Source organism: Periplaneta americana, chromosome 7, assembly GCF_040183065.1.
Source record: "Periplaneta americana isolate PAMFEO1 chromosome 7, P.americana_PAMFEO1_priV1, whole genome shotgun sequence".
In the NCBI taxonomy this organism is placed as follows: domain Eukaryota; kingdom Metazoa; phylum Arthropoda; class Insecta; order Blattodea; family Blattidae; genus Periplaneta; species Periplaneta americana.
In genome coordinates this window covers 139,294,477-139,311,086 of record NC_091123.1, presented here as the reverse complement: position 1 = coordinate 139,311,086, position 16,610 = coordinate 139,294,477, and the positions used below count along the sequence as shown (strand labels likewise).

The 16,610-nt window shown below is 34.1% G+C and overlaps 1 protein-coding gene across 1 annotated transcript; it reads left to right on the top strand.

Moving 5' to 3' along the window:
* Positions 1-324: 324 nt before the first annotated feature.
* Positions 325-16,320, top strand: Alg-2 (Apoptosis-linked gene-2). The gene is made up of 4 exons (XM_069831383.1): positions 325-537; positions 822-928; positions 7,462-7,730; positions 13,245-16,320. Exons 1-4 carry the CDS (start codon positions 479-481, stop codon positions 13,344-13,346), a joined length of 537 nt encoding a protein of 178 aa, XP_069687484.1. The 5' UTR covers positions 325-478; the 3' UTR covers positions 13,347-16,320.
* Positions 16,321-16,610: the final 290 nt, after the last annotated feature.

The window sequence follows — 16,610 nt, the reverse complement described above, 5'->3', positions numbered from 1 at the left end:
TGAAAAGAATGCAATAGCAGAAGAAACTATAATTGGCGCGAAGCGAAATCCTCTATGTCTGCTACATTATGTAACATTGGCCTATTTAGTTTTCCCTGAAACAAAGCGTCTGCAATTTGAACAAGACTCTCACTTACATATCTATCCCTATCGAATTGTCAAGTAAAAACTGCCCTGTCATTCCCTTCGGACGTAGTATTAGTCATATTTATAACTATGAACAGTCTATTGCAGCACCTCAATATTCGTTTCGTCATTGTGTCATACAAAGTTTTTAGGAAACTTTCATCTATGCCGTTGGCTAAACTGAGTTGTACCGCAGTGATCAGCAACACGTGTCCTTCAAGATCAAGAAGCAACCAGTAGGAAGTGGGAGTGGGAGAGGAGATTTGAAGCGTAGAGAAGAGGTTGTAATGTCATAAAGGAACTCACAGAATTTGTACAGTTTTGTGTTTTGTGCTAAACATTTTAAATAATCATGGCACATTTTGCATCGCCAATGCCAAGTAGAGAGTTTTTGTGGGATGTGTTCTCGAGGTAAGTAAACTTAAATTAAGAATTTACGTTTATTCGGTTATCAGTGCAATGATTCATCCTCATGTATTGTGTCATAAAAGAAGAATTAATTTACGTTCAGCTTAAACTGGTTTATATTATGCTGTATGTATGTCTTTTCCAGTAAGACATTAATTTTCGTTCCATTTATATGGTTGATGAAATGATTTAGGTCTGTTATGAAGGAGTATGACATGTTCATCAATCGTTAAGCATGTTCATAAGAAACTACAAGATGTTTGTAAGAAATTACCATTGAATTACAGAGTTGACAAGGATCGGAGTGGATACATTTCAGCTGATGAACTGCAAGTGGCATTATCGAATGGAACATGGACCCCCTTCAATCCTGAGACTGTTCGGCTTATGATAGGTGAGAGTTTGTTTCCGACATACTGTTATGTATTGAATTTTATTATGGTTACTCCAAAATGTTCTGTAACATACTAGAACATGCCCATCATCAAAGATGCGGTTAAATTAATACCAATAAGGGTTATAGAAGTTAGGCACCAGTAAGGTTAGGAAGGATTGAGGGAAACAAAACAATATGGGCATAACTTCCTGCTACACTTCGGATATAATTCAGAATTCAAGTTGATGTTGCATTTTAATATGAACTGATTTGTGGACCTAAATTTGATTGATGAACAACATTGACAAGGTTGTAAACAAATCAAAGGCAGAAATTCTAAATTTTTCTTGTATTATCCATGCCCCCCCCCCCCCTGATTTAGGTGTTAGGCATTGCGATGACAGTTCGGTAAATCTAAGGAAGAGTCGCTGTTTTCCTGAAGAATAAGTTAAGTGACGTAAGAGGCCTATTTGACGTCACATGTCCACACGTTACATTGCAAGTACGCCAGCCCCGATTAAATTAATACTTTTTAAAGTATTACCATCGTGCGTGACGTCATATATCCCGTCATCGATCTCCTATTGGTCTGGAAAACAAGACTTTTTTTTTTATGGGTCTTGCCATGCAGAATAAGTCACAAGACAACAATAATATTCCTCTGCCGAGAATAAACGCATGATAGTGTTGCAAAATTGACAGTTTCCAGATCGCATTTCTATATTTTATAGCATGCGAGAGGAAAGTTTGATTTGTTCATTTCGTATAGGTACTAGATAGATTGTGTTGTTAGTTGGTGACACTTATTTAATGTGTTAGCACAATAACTGGTAAAAGGAATTTACGGCTAATACTATTAACTAACCATAGATTGAATTATGTTCATATAGCCCTACTTAGGCATCATTTTATTACAAGAAAACTATAATCTCAGAATTCTTCATCCATCTCATGGGTTAATAAGGCCTGTTCATTTGTCCCAACTTAAAGATGATTCAATGTTCAATCTGCTCAGAGGGTATTCGATATCTCAGCAGCAGTATTTTGGGAAGTATATCTGTTGGTACATATTCTTAAAATATATGCATACTGGATGCGAATAGTTCCTGTTCTTCTATTCACGCCCAAGTTGAATGTATACAATTTCTTCCTTCCATTTTCTTCCTTTTTTTTTTTTTTTTAATAGAACTCAAATGTGTGTTCTGTCATCAAATAGGCTATGTGAAAACCTCGTCTCTGATGACTGAATTTTTCTTCTATACGTTATAGGCCTATTCAATGTCCAGTTTTCACTGGAATGAATCAGCATTGTCACCATCATAATCTTATACAACTCTCCCCATTCCTATCGTTATGGCTAATGATTTTACTTTATAGATGCCCTATCTTTTTATTGGAGTCATTGACACTACCAGACCAGCAAGAGTTCAGGACCATATTTGACTATAAAAGGAGAAAATGGAAACACATCAGCCACATAAGATTATCATCATGTTGTGCTAGTAAGAATTCACGAATGGATAAAAGAATAAAACACTTTAAGAAATTGAACATAGGAATATTTATAGTTGTGGTAAAGTTATTTGTAGGAAGTTATTCGATCTTATCGGCACTAATGTTGTATGCTTTTCGTAGTAGAAATGAAGTACAAGGTTTCCAGTTTGAAGTGCCCCAAACATACTGGCTTTTTCCTGGTCTGTTACTAGTTCTTTTCCCGCCATAACAGAAACCTCTTCCACCATGAAATATGCCTGCAAAGACTGCTCTTCAATTGTATGATTAAATTACAGGATTGAGAGAGTGATTAAATGCTGTCACAGTGTTTAATCTTACAGTGAATTACAATAAATGTTCGAAATTATGTCCAGCTGCTCACAGACAAGCTTTAATAAATTATTGCACGGTCCAGTTTCTTTTTGTATAATGTTATGAAGAATATTACGAATTCATTCCTTCAATTCTTCTTCATTGCGAAGGTTGTTCAGGCATTTGACCTATAGAGACTTAATTTCTTCTTAACGTCTCCACCACTTGGGTTAACTGTTATAAATTTTAGTATAGACCTATATGCATAACATATTTCAACATTAATGTCATATCATTAACTCTCAATATTGTTGTTTAATCATTTGTCCGAAGACAGGTGTGAACCTCACAAGTGATAATAACTACTAACAAGGTATCATTTATGAGGCAACTAGGCCAGGAGATAATGGGGTAGGATGGCCAGTTCCTTTCCCCCTCCATTGCATACATCGCCGACTAGATACATATTATTACACTAATCAGACTTCAGATGTATACAAACAAATTGTTCTTCCTCTGACACACATTGTCAAGTGAGATCTACATATCAGCCAGAACCTTAATCAGAGGATAACTCTCAATATATTATCTGCTAATATTGGATTCTTGAACTTTTTTTTAGAGATTATCAGTTATCAGTTAAGTTTATCATTATTAATTTGAAAACCATCTTCAAAGAATGAGCTTCAGCAGAATCCGTGAGACAGTACTGAACTAGGCCTACTGTATTATAAATAAGAGAAAAGGCCTCGGAGTGATCCATACTTGAAATGTAATAGAAAATTCTTTGTTAAGGAGAATGGTTTTCTTTAATGATGTGATTTCATCTTTGTGAAAACAGAGTTTGGATTACATTTGAAATGACAGCGAGAGAAAATTGAATTTAGGCAAAACTGATGGGATGGCCAGGACATTGTTATAAGATGGGACAGTCTTGTTCAGTACAATCCATTCTCTTGAAACATCAGTCCATTTATTCTACGCACATAGTTTGCTCACTGTTGCACAGCAAACTCCGATTTTCACATCATGAAGGCAGCCTCTTGTTATTTACTAGTTTGTGAATTACAAATTTACTTGGTATTGTGCATGTCGAATGTTTATTATGAAAATGTATTTTGGGCTTTGGCATCATATCCACAATGCACAATCTGTATCGTATATAAAAATTGTTTTACAGTATGTACACACATTTACTTAGCTTTTCACTAAGAGTAATTTTATTGAAAGATACTGCTTGCAGTCCTAACTAACATTGTATGAATCATGCCTACATTTTGTGTCATGTTCAAATAATAAGTATATCATGCATCAGTAATAATCTGTGGTATGCATCACAGGTGATTGATATTATTTCTATACTGGGTGTCAAAAAATGTATTCATTATTCTAAGAGGCGGTAATATTCATCAAAACAAGAAAAAAAGTCTAATAACCATGCATTCTAAAATTAATATCTTTCGAGATATGAGTACTTGTTCATCAACATCATAAGAAATCAGGGTGTCTGCCAGTAACGAAAGTAATCGAAAGATAAATTTAAGCAGTTGATAACGAAAGTAACAAAATGCAACGAATTTAAAAGACTCGAATGATAGTGGTTAATGAAATATGCATATTGTTCTGCTTCACTTATTCTTGGCATCACTGTCTGAGCTGCGGTGGTCGGTAATCAGTGATTTACATATTTTATGAGTCTAATACAGTCTAAAAGGCTGGGAGGAAAGTTGGGTGCACGTCCATTGAACTGAAGATCAGAGAATTTAAGAAAGAAGTCTGATGACAGATTATAAGATAACTGAAATGTGATTACTGGGAATGTTATTTCCTTGTACTTATAAGTAATTATTAACTTGTAACTAATTTTTGTTTCGTTTTTTTATTTTTAGTTAACCTGGAGATGCTCAGTGTGATTTCCATAAAAAAAGAGCATTCAATCGTCTGAAAGGTGTTAACAGTTATGAATAAAGAAAAAAATGTATAATAAAAATGGGTACTAAAATTAACATAGTCTGAAATATAAGTACTTCTTGTATTGTGTTTATTTACATTCAATGGTATTCGTACATCGCTTCACAGCTAGAATGTGGAACATGTCAAACGAAAAAGAAAAAAAAATCTTAATAGTACTTACTATAAAATCTTAATTATAGTCACAGTCTAGTTGAAATATATACAGAAGAGTTTTATAATATAGTCTACTAGTACAGCACAAAGGTTTAGTATCAATACTTAATACAATGGAGAAATATTCATGAAGCCTTGTTGAATGCCATGAATTCACCTACAGAATAGAAGGCGTGAGAACTTAGGTACTTCTTTAATTTGGCCCTAAATAATGTTATGTTTTCAGTTTTATTTTTTATATCCATAGGGATGCTATTATAATTTTTTACTGCTATATAAAGCACTCCTCTTTGATAGCATGATAGACTTGCCGATGGAGTATAAAGTCATTTTTTGACGTGTATTTATGCTGTGAACTGCTGAATTAGTTACAAAGTTTTCACGCTTACATACTAGGAAGATTATATAATATGCTGACAAGCCATAGGCATTATTTGTAGATTTTTTTTAATAGTGCTACACTCTTCCCTAGATTTGGCATCTACTATTATTCTAATTACTCTTTTGTTCATCAACATCATAGGCGATGCACGATGTGAGTTTCATTAAATAAAAAAAAAGCATTCCATATTCTTAGTAGAGGTAGTAGTCAATGAAACAAGAAAAAAAGTCTAATAAACATGATCCTAAAATTAAATTTTGTATGAAACAAGGGTTTTGCAATTGTTATTGTAACAACAGCATATCTTCTAATGTGAACTCTTTGCTTGTTTCTTATTGGGTATATAGTATCATATCGGAAATACAGTAAACAAAGGGGCAACAAGGTGTGATTCCCTAAGACAGGGCTGGGCATCGGGAGCAGATCCAGACTTTAAATGGGGATACTTAATATTCATCCATCACTATACCACCTCTCGGAATATTGAATTTTTTTTTATAATGAAGATCATATTAAACATGTGATATTGATTAATAAGCACTCATGTCTCGGAAGATATTAATTCCAGGATTCATGTTTATTAGGACCTTTATTATTTTTTTAATACTACTACTATTCAAAATATTGAATTATTTTTCTTTTTATTTTTATTATAGATTGTAGCATGTTCCAAATATTTGCAAATAGTATTTTCTGCCTGGTAGCTTAGTTTCTTTTTTGTTTCCATTAAAACTTCTGGTGAATATTATTTCTTCATTGTTGGTCTGATGTAATTAATTATTCAGCATTCACGACTATAAAAATCAATTGATAATGGAATAATGTTGTAATAATTTTAAATATAGAATATAATCTAAATTTAACAGAAGAAATACTGAAATTAGAAGTAAACACTGAAATAATGAAACAATTGTCTTTAGAGACAATTAATATTAGGTACCCTCCACAAAACTGGCTTCATTTATACACCAACGGATCCTTGGTCTCCAGAGAACAAGGTGCCGGTGCAGGTGTTACGTGCTGTCTCTTCTCACTTTATAGATCTCTTGGATATGGAACAACAAGTTTTGATGGTGAAATCATTGCAATAAGTGAATCTTCTATGCCACATCAATAAATTTAGGAATGCAGTTATATTGTCAGATTCCAAAGCAGCTATTCTATCAATCGTCTCTAAACACACACCTTCATCTCAAACAGCAGAAATAACTAAAATGCTCTCTCAATTAATATCACTCAATAAAAGAATTGTATTCCAATGGATATCATCCCATTGTGGAATCCTGGGAAACAAGAATGCGGATGCTTTAGCAAAGAAGGGCACCACTGCTACTTACAGACCTGTTACTAAATCTACGTATTACTCTGTGAAGAGATTTATTAAATCTACATACTTAGACTTCAACAAACAAAATTTGATAACACAATCCCAAGGGAAAAAATGGAACTCTATGCATCATAATCCACAGTTAATTCCCGATTTACCACGAAAATCGTCTGTAGCTGCATTTAGATTGGCAACGGGCCATGATTGTTTGGCCAAACACCTGCATAGAATTGGAATATATCAGTCCCCTAACTGCCCATTGTGTAACTCAAACCAAGAAATGGATTCGGAACACCTCAAAATCTGTGCTTCAGTGGCTGGCCATGATAATATCTTTGAAAAATATTGGAGTGTAAGAGGTCAAATGACTTTATTGTCAAACGCCTGGCATTAGAAAACAACAACAACATAATTTTAAAAATATTTTCTTTCTGACTTTGTGTTTCAGTGTAATGTATATTATTCAACAGAAGTGTGTGATTGTGTAAAGCTTAATTTTTGTATTGTGACTTATCATGATACAATTTAATCTAAATACATCAATTCTGCAATGTGTTGCACCATCACTGTCTTACAGATTCATCAAATATTAATATTACTATTGAGCCAGTGATAAATAACTTAGTGCATTTTTTTAAATTGAAAAATAAGTTATTTCTTTTTGTATTAGTGTGGGAAGATTGCAGTCTTGAAATTATGATTTCCTACAGTGTCAAATTATTTTAGTAGTAGAAATACCAATAGTATTCCTATTACAGCAAAACCTATAGGCCTATTGTGAAATATACAGTTTTATGATTATTACAGTTTAATCAGTTTTGGTTTGTTTGATTCATGTAGAGAAGTAGAAATTAATTTGATTAAATCTTTGTTTTCCTTATATTGGGAACATATGTATTGTGTTTTCAGGAATGTTTGACAAGCAGAATAGAGGAACAGTTAACTTCGAGGACTTCGGTGCCTTATGGAAATATGTAACAGATTGGCAGAATTGTTTCCGGACATTTGATCGTGATAACTCAGGCAATATAGACCGCAATGAACTCAAGATAGCCCTCACAACGTTTGGCTACCGACTGTCTGAAGGATTAATTGATATGCTTCTTCGAAAATTTGACCGCTCTGGAAGAGGCATTATATTCTTTGATGATTTTATTCAGTGCTGTGTTGTACTGTATGTAAGTATTCTGATTTAGCTGTTGTAAAATAATGTTTCTGGTATATTGACCAAAATTGTATTTTATCTCTTTCCCCAATGGCCTGTAACATGACTGTATTCACAGTAGTAATTCTTTTCAAGGACATTTTTTGGTCTATAATTTTAATGTTGCGTTATATTATATTTTGGCTTTGTGTGCTTTATTTTTTATTATTGTTACTGTTTTTCGTTATTCATTTTAACATTTATATTAAAACCATAAAACTTTTTAAAATGTTAACTTACTTACTTACAAATGGCTTTTAGGGAACCCGAAGGTTCATTGCCCCCTCACATAAGCCCGCTATCGGTCCCTATCCTGTGCAAGATTAATCCAGTCTCTATCATCATACCCCACCTCTCTCAAATCCATTTTAATATTATCCTCCCATCTACGTCTCGGCCTCCCTAAAGGTCATTTTCCCTCCGGTCTCCCAACTAACACTCTATATGCAGTTCTGGATTCGCCCATACGTGCTACATGCCCTGCCCATAATGTTAAAAGTGTTAAAAATTTAAAAAAGATGTAATATACCTTAATGACGGATGGGCCTGTTTCAACAGCAGTGTGGTGTCATCATCAGTGTCCTTCGAACTAGTACAGTAAGCTTAGTTACCTTCTTTATTTTAACTTAAGAAAGTTTTATTGTTTTATTATTATTATTATTATTATTATTATTATTATTATTATTATTATTATTATTATATGATGACGATGGCAGTACCATTCAGGGTAACACAGGACAAGCACAGTATGCGCCAAAATATACAGTACTGGAACAATATGTTATAGTCGACCTGGTTGGCGAGTTGGTATAGCACTGGCCTTCTTTGCCCAAGGTTGCGGGTTCGATCCCAGGCCAGGTCGATGGCATTTAAGTGTGCTTAAATGCGACAGGCTCATGTCAGTAGATTTACTGGCATGTAAAAGAACTCCTGCGGGACAAAATTCCGGCACAACCGGTGACGCTGATATAACCTCTGCAGTTGCGAGCGTCGTTAAATAAAACATAACATTAACAATATGTTACTGTTATTTGTTGTTGTTAGTTATTGGGATGATAATATAAATGTTCAAAATGTGCTCCATTGCTCTGTAGACAGTGTTCATAACGATCACGCAGATTTTGAAACATATTCTGGAACATAGGTTGCTGCAGAGTCCTGAAAAACGAGACTATCTTCTGACGTAATGCAGACACAGTTGTGGGTGGATCATTACAGTTGAAAATGCTCTCCTTCTCCTTTAATATTCCCCACACGTAAGTATCAGGTGGTGTAAGATCGGGAGATGAAAGTGTTCACGATATTGTTGCGCCACTAACTTCACGGCCTGCCTTGATAACCATTTCCGTATGAGCGAAAATAATACTCCACTATGAACACTTTTTCGTCCATTGCGAGACCCATTGTCAGTTCCAACCACACAGCACAACGTTCGTTACACAACTAGCAATACATAATGGTGATGCAACAACATGCAGATGCACAGGCATGCGCATGCGGGCTGCTCGAAATCCAGTACTGTATATTTTGGCGCATACCGTATAAGCCAAAAGACACACCAGTTCATATGCAGAGAAAATAGATTTCTACTTACTTGCTGAGGATAGAAGCTAGGCCCACAAGACCTTTAGTAAAAAATGTCGCCAATTGAGCCTTAGTGGAAAACTGTTAATACTGCGAGATCTATATTTTGTAATTTGAGAGAGCTGCAGTGTGTATCGATGTAATGAATTATTGGCAGTTAATGTCATCTGATATGTACATTTATTATCAGGCAGTTCATCTCACTTGATATGTGTCAGAGGAAGAACAATTGTTTGTGTGCATCTGTAATCTGACTAGTGTAATATGTAGCTAGTTGCCGATGTATGCAATGGAAGGGGAAAGAAATTAGCCACCCTACCCCATTATCTCCTGGCCTAGTCGCCTCGTAAGTGGTGCCTTCTTGGTATCACTTGTGAGGTTCAGACCTGTCTTCGGACAGTTAACAAACAACAACGTCATCTCCTCTCATATCATGTCTGTTAACTTCTTGGGGAATCAGCAGTTATTTTAACACAAGAGTTCGCTGCTTTTTAGGCAATGAATATTTTAGTGGAAACATATTTACAGAATAAATATTCACCAAAGCATGTTAAAAAGTTCATTTATATGTTTCGTCACTAATGAATTGTTCCAAAGAGAAAGGGCCTAAATTCACAAAAATGCGAAGTCACTGGAAAAATGATCATTCTTGACAACATATGTTCCATATTGAAAGGGCCTATGCCCTATTAGCATTAATAGTGGTGTGAGATTGCCAGTGTGTTTGTTTCAAAGAGATAGGTTCTGTCTCCAGGGACTTGGGACTTTTCTCTCCATTTTGTAATTTTACGTTCCAGATTGAGCACTATTACTATGAAGAGGGCTGTGATGTAAACCACCCTGCTTCTGTTCTTTTTGTTTTCCAAGTATTTATTGCGCAGTTTCATGCATTTTAACTGGTTAATGTAATATTCAATAAAAATTCCTTTCCGAAGTCGAAGACAGAATTTATTTAAACTCTCAAGTAGTACAAACGGATTTAAAAAATAACTTAGCCTTGAGAAAGCTTTACTACTTTTACGAATCATAATAATGGTTTAAGATAATTTCAGAAATGGAGTAATAAAATGAAAAAATCAGTTCTTTGCTATTTTCCTAAAATTTTGTTCCTGGAACTTGGCCCTTTCTCTTTGGGATGACTAAAATATTCGGAATCTCGCACTCTACATCCTATGCGCAATCGATTTTCTAGTCCAGATTATTAATAATAGTAATAATGAAGAAGAAAAAACAGAATTTTGGGATTTATTGTAATCACGTAAAATGTTAAAAAGATCTTCTGATTGAGTATAAGCTCCACATCCAGTCGAGAAGTTTTGAAACAAGAGTCTGAAGTTTTTGTGTACTGATAACTGCACGACATTTTGGATTTCAGTTGTAGATTTCGTGGATTATTTTTATAAACTTTACTCTTGAGTTTACTGCACAGGAAAAAATCATACAAATGGAAAGACAGGAGAGTGCAACCATAAATTTGGTTGATTATTTGTTCATCTTCAAATATACCCAGCAAATATTGAATTGAATTGTTAGCTGTATGTGCTGTTGCATACTGGAAATAAGTAAGTTTTTTTTCCCTGTTATTTTAGTTATTTGAAAAATGATTCAAGAATTCTGCAAGCACTCAGCACACTACACTCTTCCCACTTTTACAATATGCATTCATTCATTCATTCATACATAGTTTTCTGTCCAAGGGCAGGTATTAAACTGCGAAACCAGCATTCTCCAGTCTTTCCTATTTTTGTCTCTTAGTCTCCGCATATGATCCATATATCTTAATGTCGTCTATTATCTGATATCTTCTTCTGTCCCATACTCTTCTCCCGTTCACCATTCTTTCCAGTGCATTCTTCAGTAGGCAATTCCTTCTCAGCCAGTGGCTCAACCAATTCTTTTTCCTCTTCCTGATCAGTTTCAGTATTATTCTTTTTTCTTCAGCCACTGTTTCCAACTCAGCTTCATTTCTTATCTTGTCTGACTATTTCACATGCTCCATTCTTCTCCATATCCACAGTTCAAATGCTACTAATCGCTTCTCTTCACTTCGTCATAATGTCCATGTTTCTGCCCCATACAATGCCATACTCCAACAAAGCACTTTACTAGTCTCTTCTTTAGTTATTTTTCCAGAGCTCTGTTCTGTTTTCTATTAAACGCTTCCTTTGCCATTGCTATACATCATGTATATGACTCTGAATATAATTTTGTGAATTTTTGTCTCATTTATGATTATGCTATGGATTATCATAACCTTATATGAGGGTCACTTTCTAAGTCATGGCAACTATTTCTTTGCAGGCAAATGTATTGTTATACAATCATTTCATAATATACATGATTTGTTATTCCAATAATGTCTGTTACATGTGTTACTCAAAAAGTATTGTAGGCAAGGGAGAAGAGTAAAAATAAAAAAAAATTTCATCTACCATAATAATGTTGAGCACAGTAGTCTGCACGCACATTAACACATTACGAATCTTCGAAGTAATCACCAAGGCAATCAACCTTCGCTGCCAATGATGAAGATGGCGACGAATACCATCAGCTGCCTCATTGTCCAATCTGGTAATCTTGCGTTGCACTGCGTTGGCAATGTATTCTCATGTAGGTAAGCGTCTTCCACGCATTGTGACAGATCGGGCGAGTAGGGGGACGGTCTAGTACTTCCCATCTCCAGTGCTGTAGAGCCCATTGTCTGTCATTCTCTAAGCATTGTGCGGTCACAGCATGAGCAACATCGGTACGAACAGTCGTAGGGCATGTACGAGGCATGTCAGTACTTGCTACTCATCCATGTTAGAAAGCTGCAACTCACCTTGCAACAGTTCTGTATGTGAGAGAACGATCTCCAGTAGCTTCTACGAGTTGTGCGTGACATTCCCTCGCGTTTTGACCATGAAGCACTGCTATTTTTACATACGCACATTGTTCTAGCCGACTGACATCCATACTTGACTATGGTTGAAAACCAACTGACTTTCGCGCATCCCTTTCTCTTCCGTCCTTGAACATCTACACCATCTAGCGACATCAGTAAGTACCATACATCTCAATTTCATTACTGCATATCGAAAAATGTGAATTGCAGTCTGGATTTCGCAGAAAAAAAATAGTTGCCATGACTTAGTAACTGGAACCATGTTTCATCACTCATGATTCATGAAAACAAATTTGGATCAATTATCCATTGAGAACTTTTTGAATTACGCAAGTGTATGTAGAATCTAACCCTTGCAGTGAAATCTGTTGGCAGTAACTTGTGAACCATTTGAATGTAGTATGTCTGGAAATGTAAAATTTTTGTTGTTCCCTGCATTTAAGTGTACAAAAATGCCAACTTCTTGAAATAAAGGGGTTTTCAAGGGCTTAACTGCAGCTAACTTTACTTCTCTCAGTACACTTCTTTCTTTTTCTTTGTCTAACACAGAACCCTTATGTCACTTTGAAATGAATGCATGAACATACGATAATATGACTTGGTTGGTACCGGAGATTGTGAGTATCTGTGACGAAATTTACAAATGTACTGTGACTCGTTTTACTGAGTAAAACTTTTGCTCTGTAAATAAGTTCCCATTAAAAAAAAAATCCTCTGCCTAATACTGTAGTGAACTATTGTGCAAGAATGACTAGACAGTCACATCCTGCTGCTTTTCAGAAAGGTTGACTCAGCCGATACCAGAGCAGGTGACGTAAATGCCAATAAATCATTGCATCAATGTGTACTGTGACCTCTCTCGAATTATAAATATATCTCTCTGTGTATCTTAACCAATTACAGATTGATATTGTTTGTTCATTTACAATACATACGAATAAAATGTAAATATCAAAGCATTGCTTCTTATTGTTACAGGGATTGAAGTGTTATAAAATAAATATTACTCTTTTGTTGCAGACTTTAACTGCAGCATTCCGTCAATATGATACAGACCAAGATGGTATTATTACAATTCACTATGAACAGTTTCTTAGCATGGTTTTCAATCTCAAGATCTGAACATTAAAATAGTTAATGCATCAAGCATCATCAAAATCATCTCCTGTATCAGGTGAAAAGAGCTATACTCACAAAAGACGGAGTTTGTTCCTGCTTGGGTAGCAGACTGAAGATCCTCATGTGGTGTCACATCATTTCGTATTTTCCGTGCATATCTTGTATTATGCATTTAGAACACCAAGAAAATCTTATACCTACTACTACTACTGCTTGTAAAGCTGCAGAAACATAATATTGTAAAAATTGACTATCCTTATATTCATGAGAACTAAATGTTAGTGATTAAAATTTTCTGTTTTAAAACTATGTATAAAAATTTAATTTTTCTAACATTTTGGAGCTAGATAGGCCTATAGGTTATATGCTCAGAGAGTGTTACTTGAGACCTTGAAATGTCGCCCACTTTTTTAAGTTCATTATAATTGGATAGCCCAAATAACTAAGTTTGTCATAGTAAGAGAACCTTCGAAATATTGATTACTGTTATATTAAATTTCAATACCCAGTTTTGAAATCCAAGATCATTATCACTTTTCAATCATTATAAAAGCCTTTACTCCTAAAAATATATTTTATTAGCTGGAAATTTGTTACAGTGGAATCTGCCAAATGAAAACCACAAAATTTAATTTTTGTAGTTTTTATCATCACCTTTATTTGCATTCGTGCCGACATTGTGCCTTATTTTAGTTTATTTTAAGGACATTATATTGTTCTGAATTGTTTTCTAAAGTACTGAGAGAGGGAATCAGGAAAAGGATAACTACCCTGTAACAAGGATATTGTTTGATTACAACCACATTATATCACATTATATATATATACACACACACACACAAAATATTTATACATAGTTTTTTTTGTTAAGCAGCAAACCTAAAACCGAATTATTTATTTATTAGTTTATAAAATTGTACAAATGGTAATTTACAATTCTGCAGTGCATGGGAAAAGTGACATAAGTCAGTTTCCACAAACCTTTTTTGATAATTTATTGACAACTTACACTGGTTTATGTCGATTTGATATTTTTCTGTATGAATGGGAGAAATACTTATGTCTCTTTTTCCAAGCGAGCAGATGTTCCGCAAGTTGTCAATAAATTATCAAAAAAAGTTTGTGGAAACTGACTTATGTCACTTTTCCCAGACACTGCAGAATTAACAAAGAGGAATTTAAAACTGGTGTAGATATATCCTGTAGATCTGGAGTATCAGTATCAAATCTACCTTATGGAACAAATTTGGATAACATTTTTAAATAGTTCCACATGCTCCAAACAATAATTCATTTACGACCCAGCGATTTTCAGGTATTCTGTATTTTTCTTCCAGGTATTTGAAGCACGGTTCATAATGCCACTTTTTTCACGATCTACTTCTTTTCAAAATGTGTTGTTGGCTCAGTAACAAAGTCAGTGTTCTTCTTCCTATTGATTGCAATGATGTCAGCACATTTGTTGGAATCTTCAGCAGAGATACACTGTACTTCTTCATAGATTTAAAAATTTTTAAATTTTCTAAGACATTTTGCATTGTTACTCCTCACCATGTGGTGTACAAATTGTCTTGTTTCTTTATTGAAGGAGAGTTCTTGAAATCAAATGTTGATATAAAATGAATATAAGGTATAGTTAAATATGCTGTACATGTACGAATTTTGTAATTTTTGGAACAGTATAATAAAATGCACTGATTTGTTTCCATTTCTTGTAAGATAAATGTTGCTATATTTCTGTGTGCAATATAACTTGAAGTCTTTAACATAAGTTTTCTCGAATCTCAGAATCTTATTAAATATGAAGCCACAATAAAATAATTGTAGGAAAATCAGTCCAGAATTAGTCAAAATATTTGGATTAACTACACAAAAGATTACAGAAATAGGAAAAATTTATTTAAAAAAATACCACGCACAAACACAAGTTTTGTAGTAACAAAATTTGTGTCTTTGGTCATTCGAATTTTCGAAAATGTCTGTTGCAATGTGTAGCTTTCTGAACTTCGTTGTTTGTATGAATTTTTAATTATGACTGTGAATAGCATTAATTGTACATTAATTATGAATGGTAAACAATCGAAGTGAAATCCTACATTTTATTATTCTGTATCTGAAGACAACTGCCCTTCCTAGTCTCTTTTACACGTATTGTACGACTGTCCGTACTTTCGTTCATAAAATACATACCTCATTGTAGGCATTGAGATTTTGATAATTCTTTTTCCCAAATACAGAAATCAATACCTTGTTGGAGGCTGTGTCTGTTTTGTAGAAAGAGTGTTGTTATTGGAAGCTGGAAGAATTGTTGCTGAAATAACGTTTTACTCAGAATTTACAGCCTACTTTCCTTCAAATAATAATTAATGAAAGACTGGTCACAGTAATTTCATGATCAAAAATGAAATATTGCAATGGTTATTACAACTTGCACTCACATATCAACATAATTTATTACCAAAGCATTTTCGTATCTTACAAAAACCCTTTACCTTGTGCACCAATTCATGAAACTAGTACTTGTAAAGAAAATGTCATATTTAAAAAAATGTCATTCTTGTTAAAATAAAGATAATAATTAATTCTGTACGATTCTACTGTTTCATCCATCACAGAATGTCTGACATGAGTTACATTGAATTAAAGACACAGGATAAAAATAAGCTTATAGGTACTCCAGTATATTATCCTATCAAATTTCGTATATACATATTCTTGTTAAATTAAAGAAGTGCCAAGTTACAACGCGAACATACTGTAGGCCTACTGTTTGTAGACAGATTTAATGTTTTGTCTTCCAGCTTGTAAATATCATCGTGAATTAAGGAAAGTAGGCTAAAATGTGATATTTTAGATTTTTAAAATTCAGAATGTGAAATATTGTATAAGGTTCGCGTAAGTAGTGCTCAGTTGATGTTATGAGAAAAAAATGTATTTTAAAAAACTGAAGAGAATAAATTATACTTAAATATTAGAATTATGTCTTATAATTAGACTTTGGCCTTAGCTTCCAAAAATATTCGTTTTAGATGTCCGATTCATTCATAGTTTTCTGCTAAAGTGCAGTTCTTTCCACTGCAAACCCAGCATTCTCCAATCTTTCCTATTTTCTGCTTTCCTCTTAGTCTCTGCATATGATCGATATATCTTAATGTCTTCTATCATCTGATATCTTCTGCCCTGAACTTTTCTCCAGAGATGTCTAAAATAAACACTTTTATTTACTGAAAATAAGTAGTTTCTGTATTAATTTGATAACGTAATTGT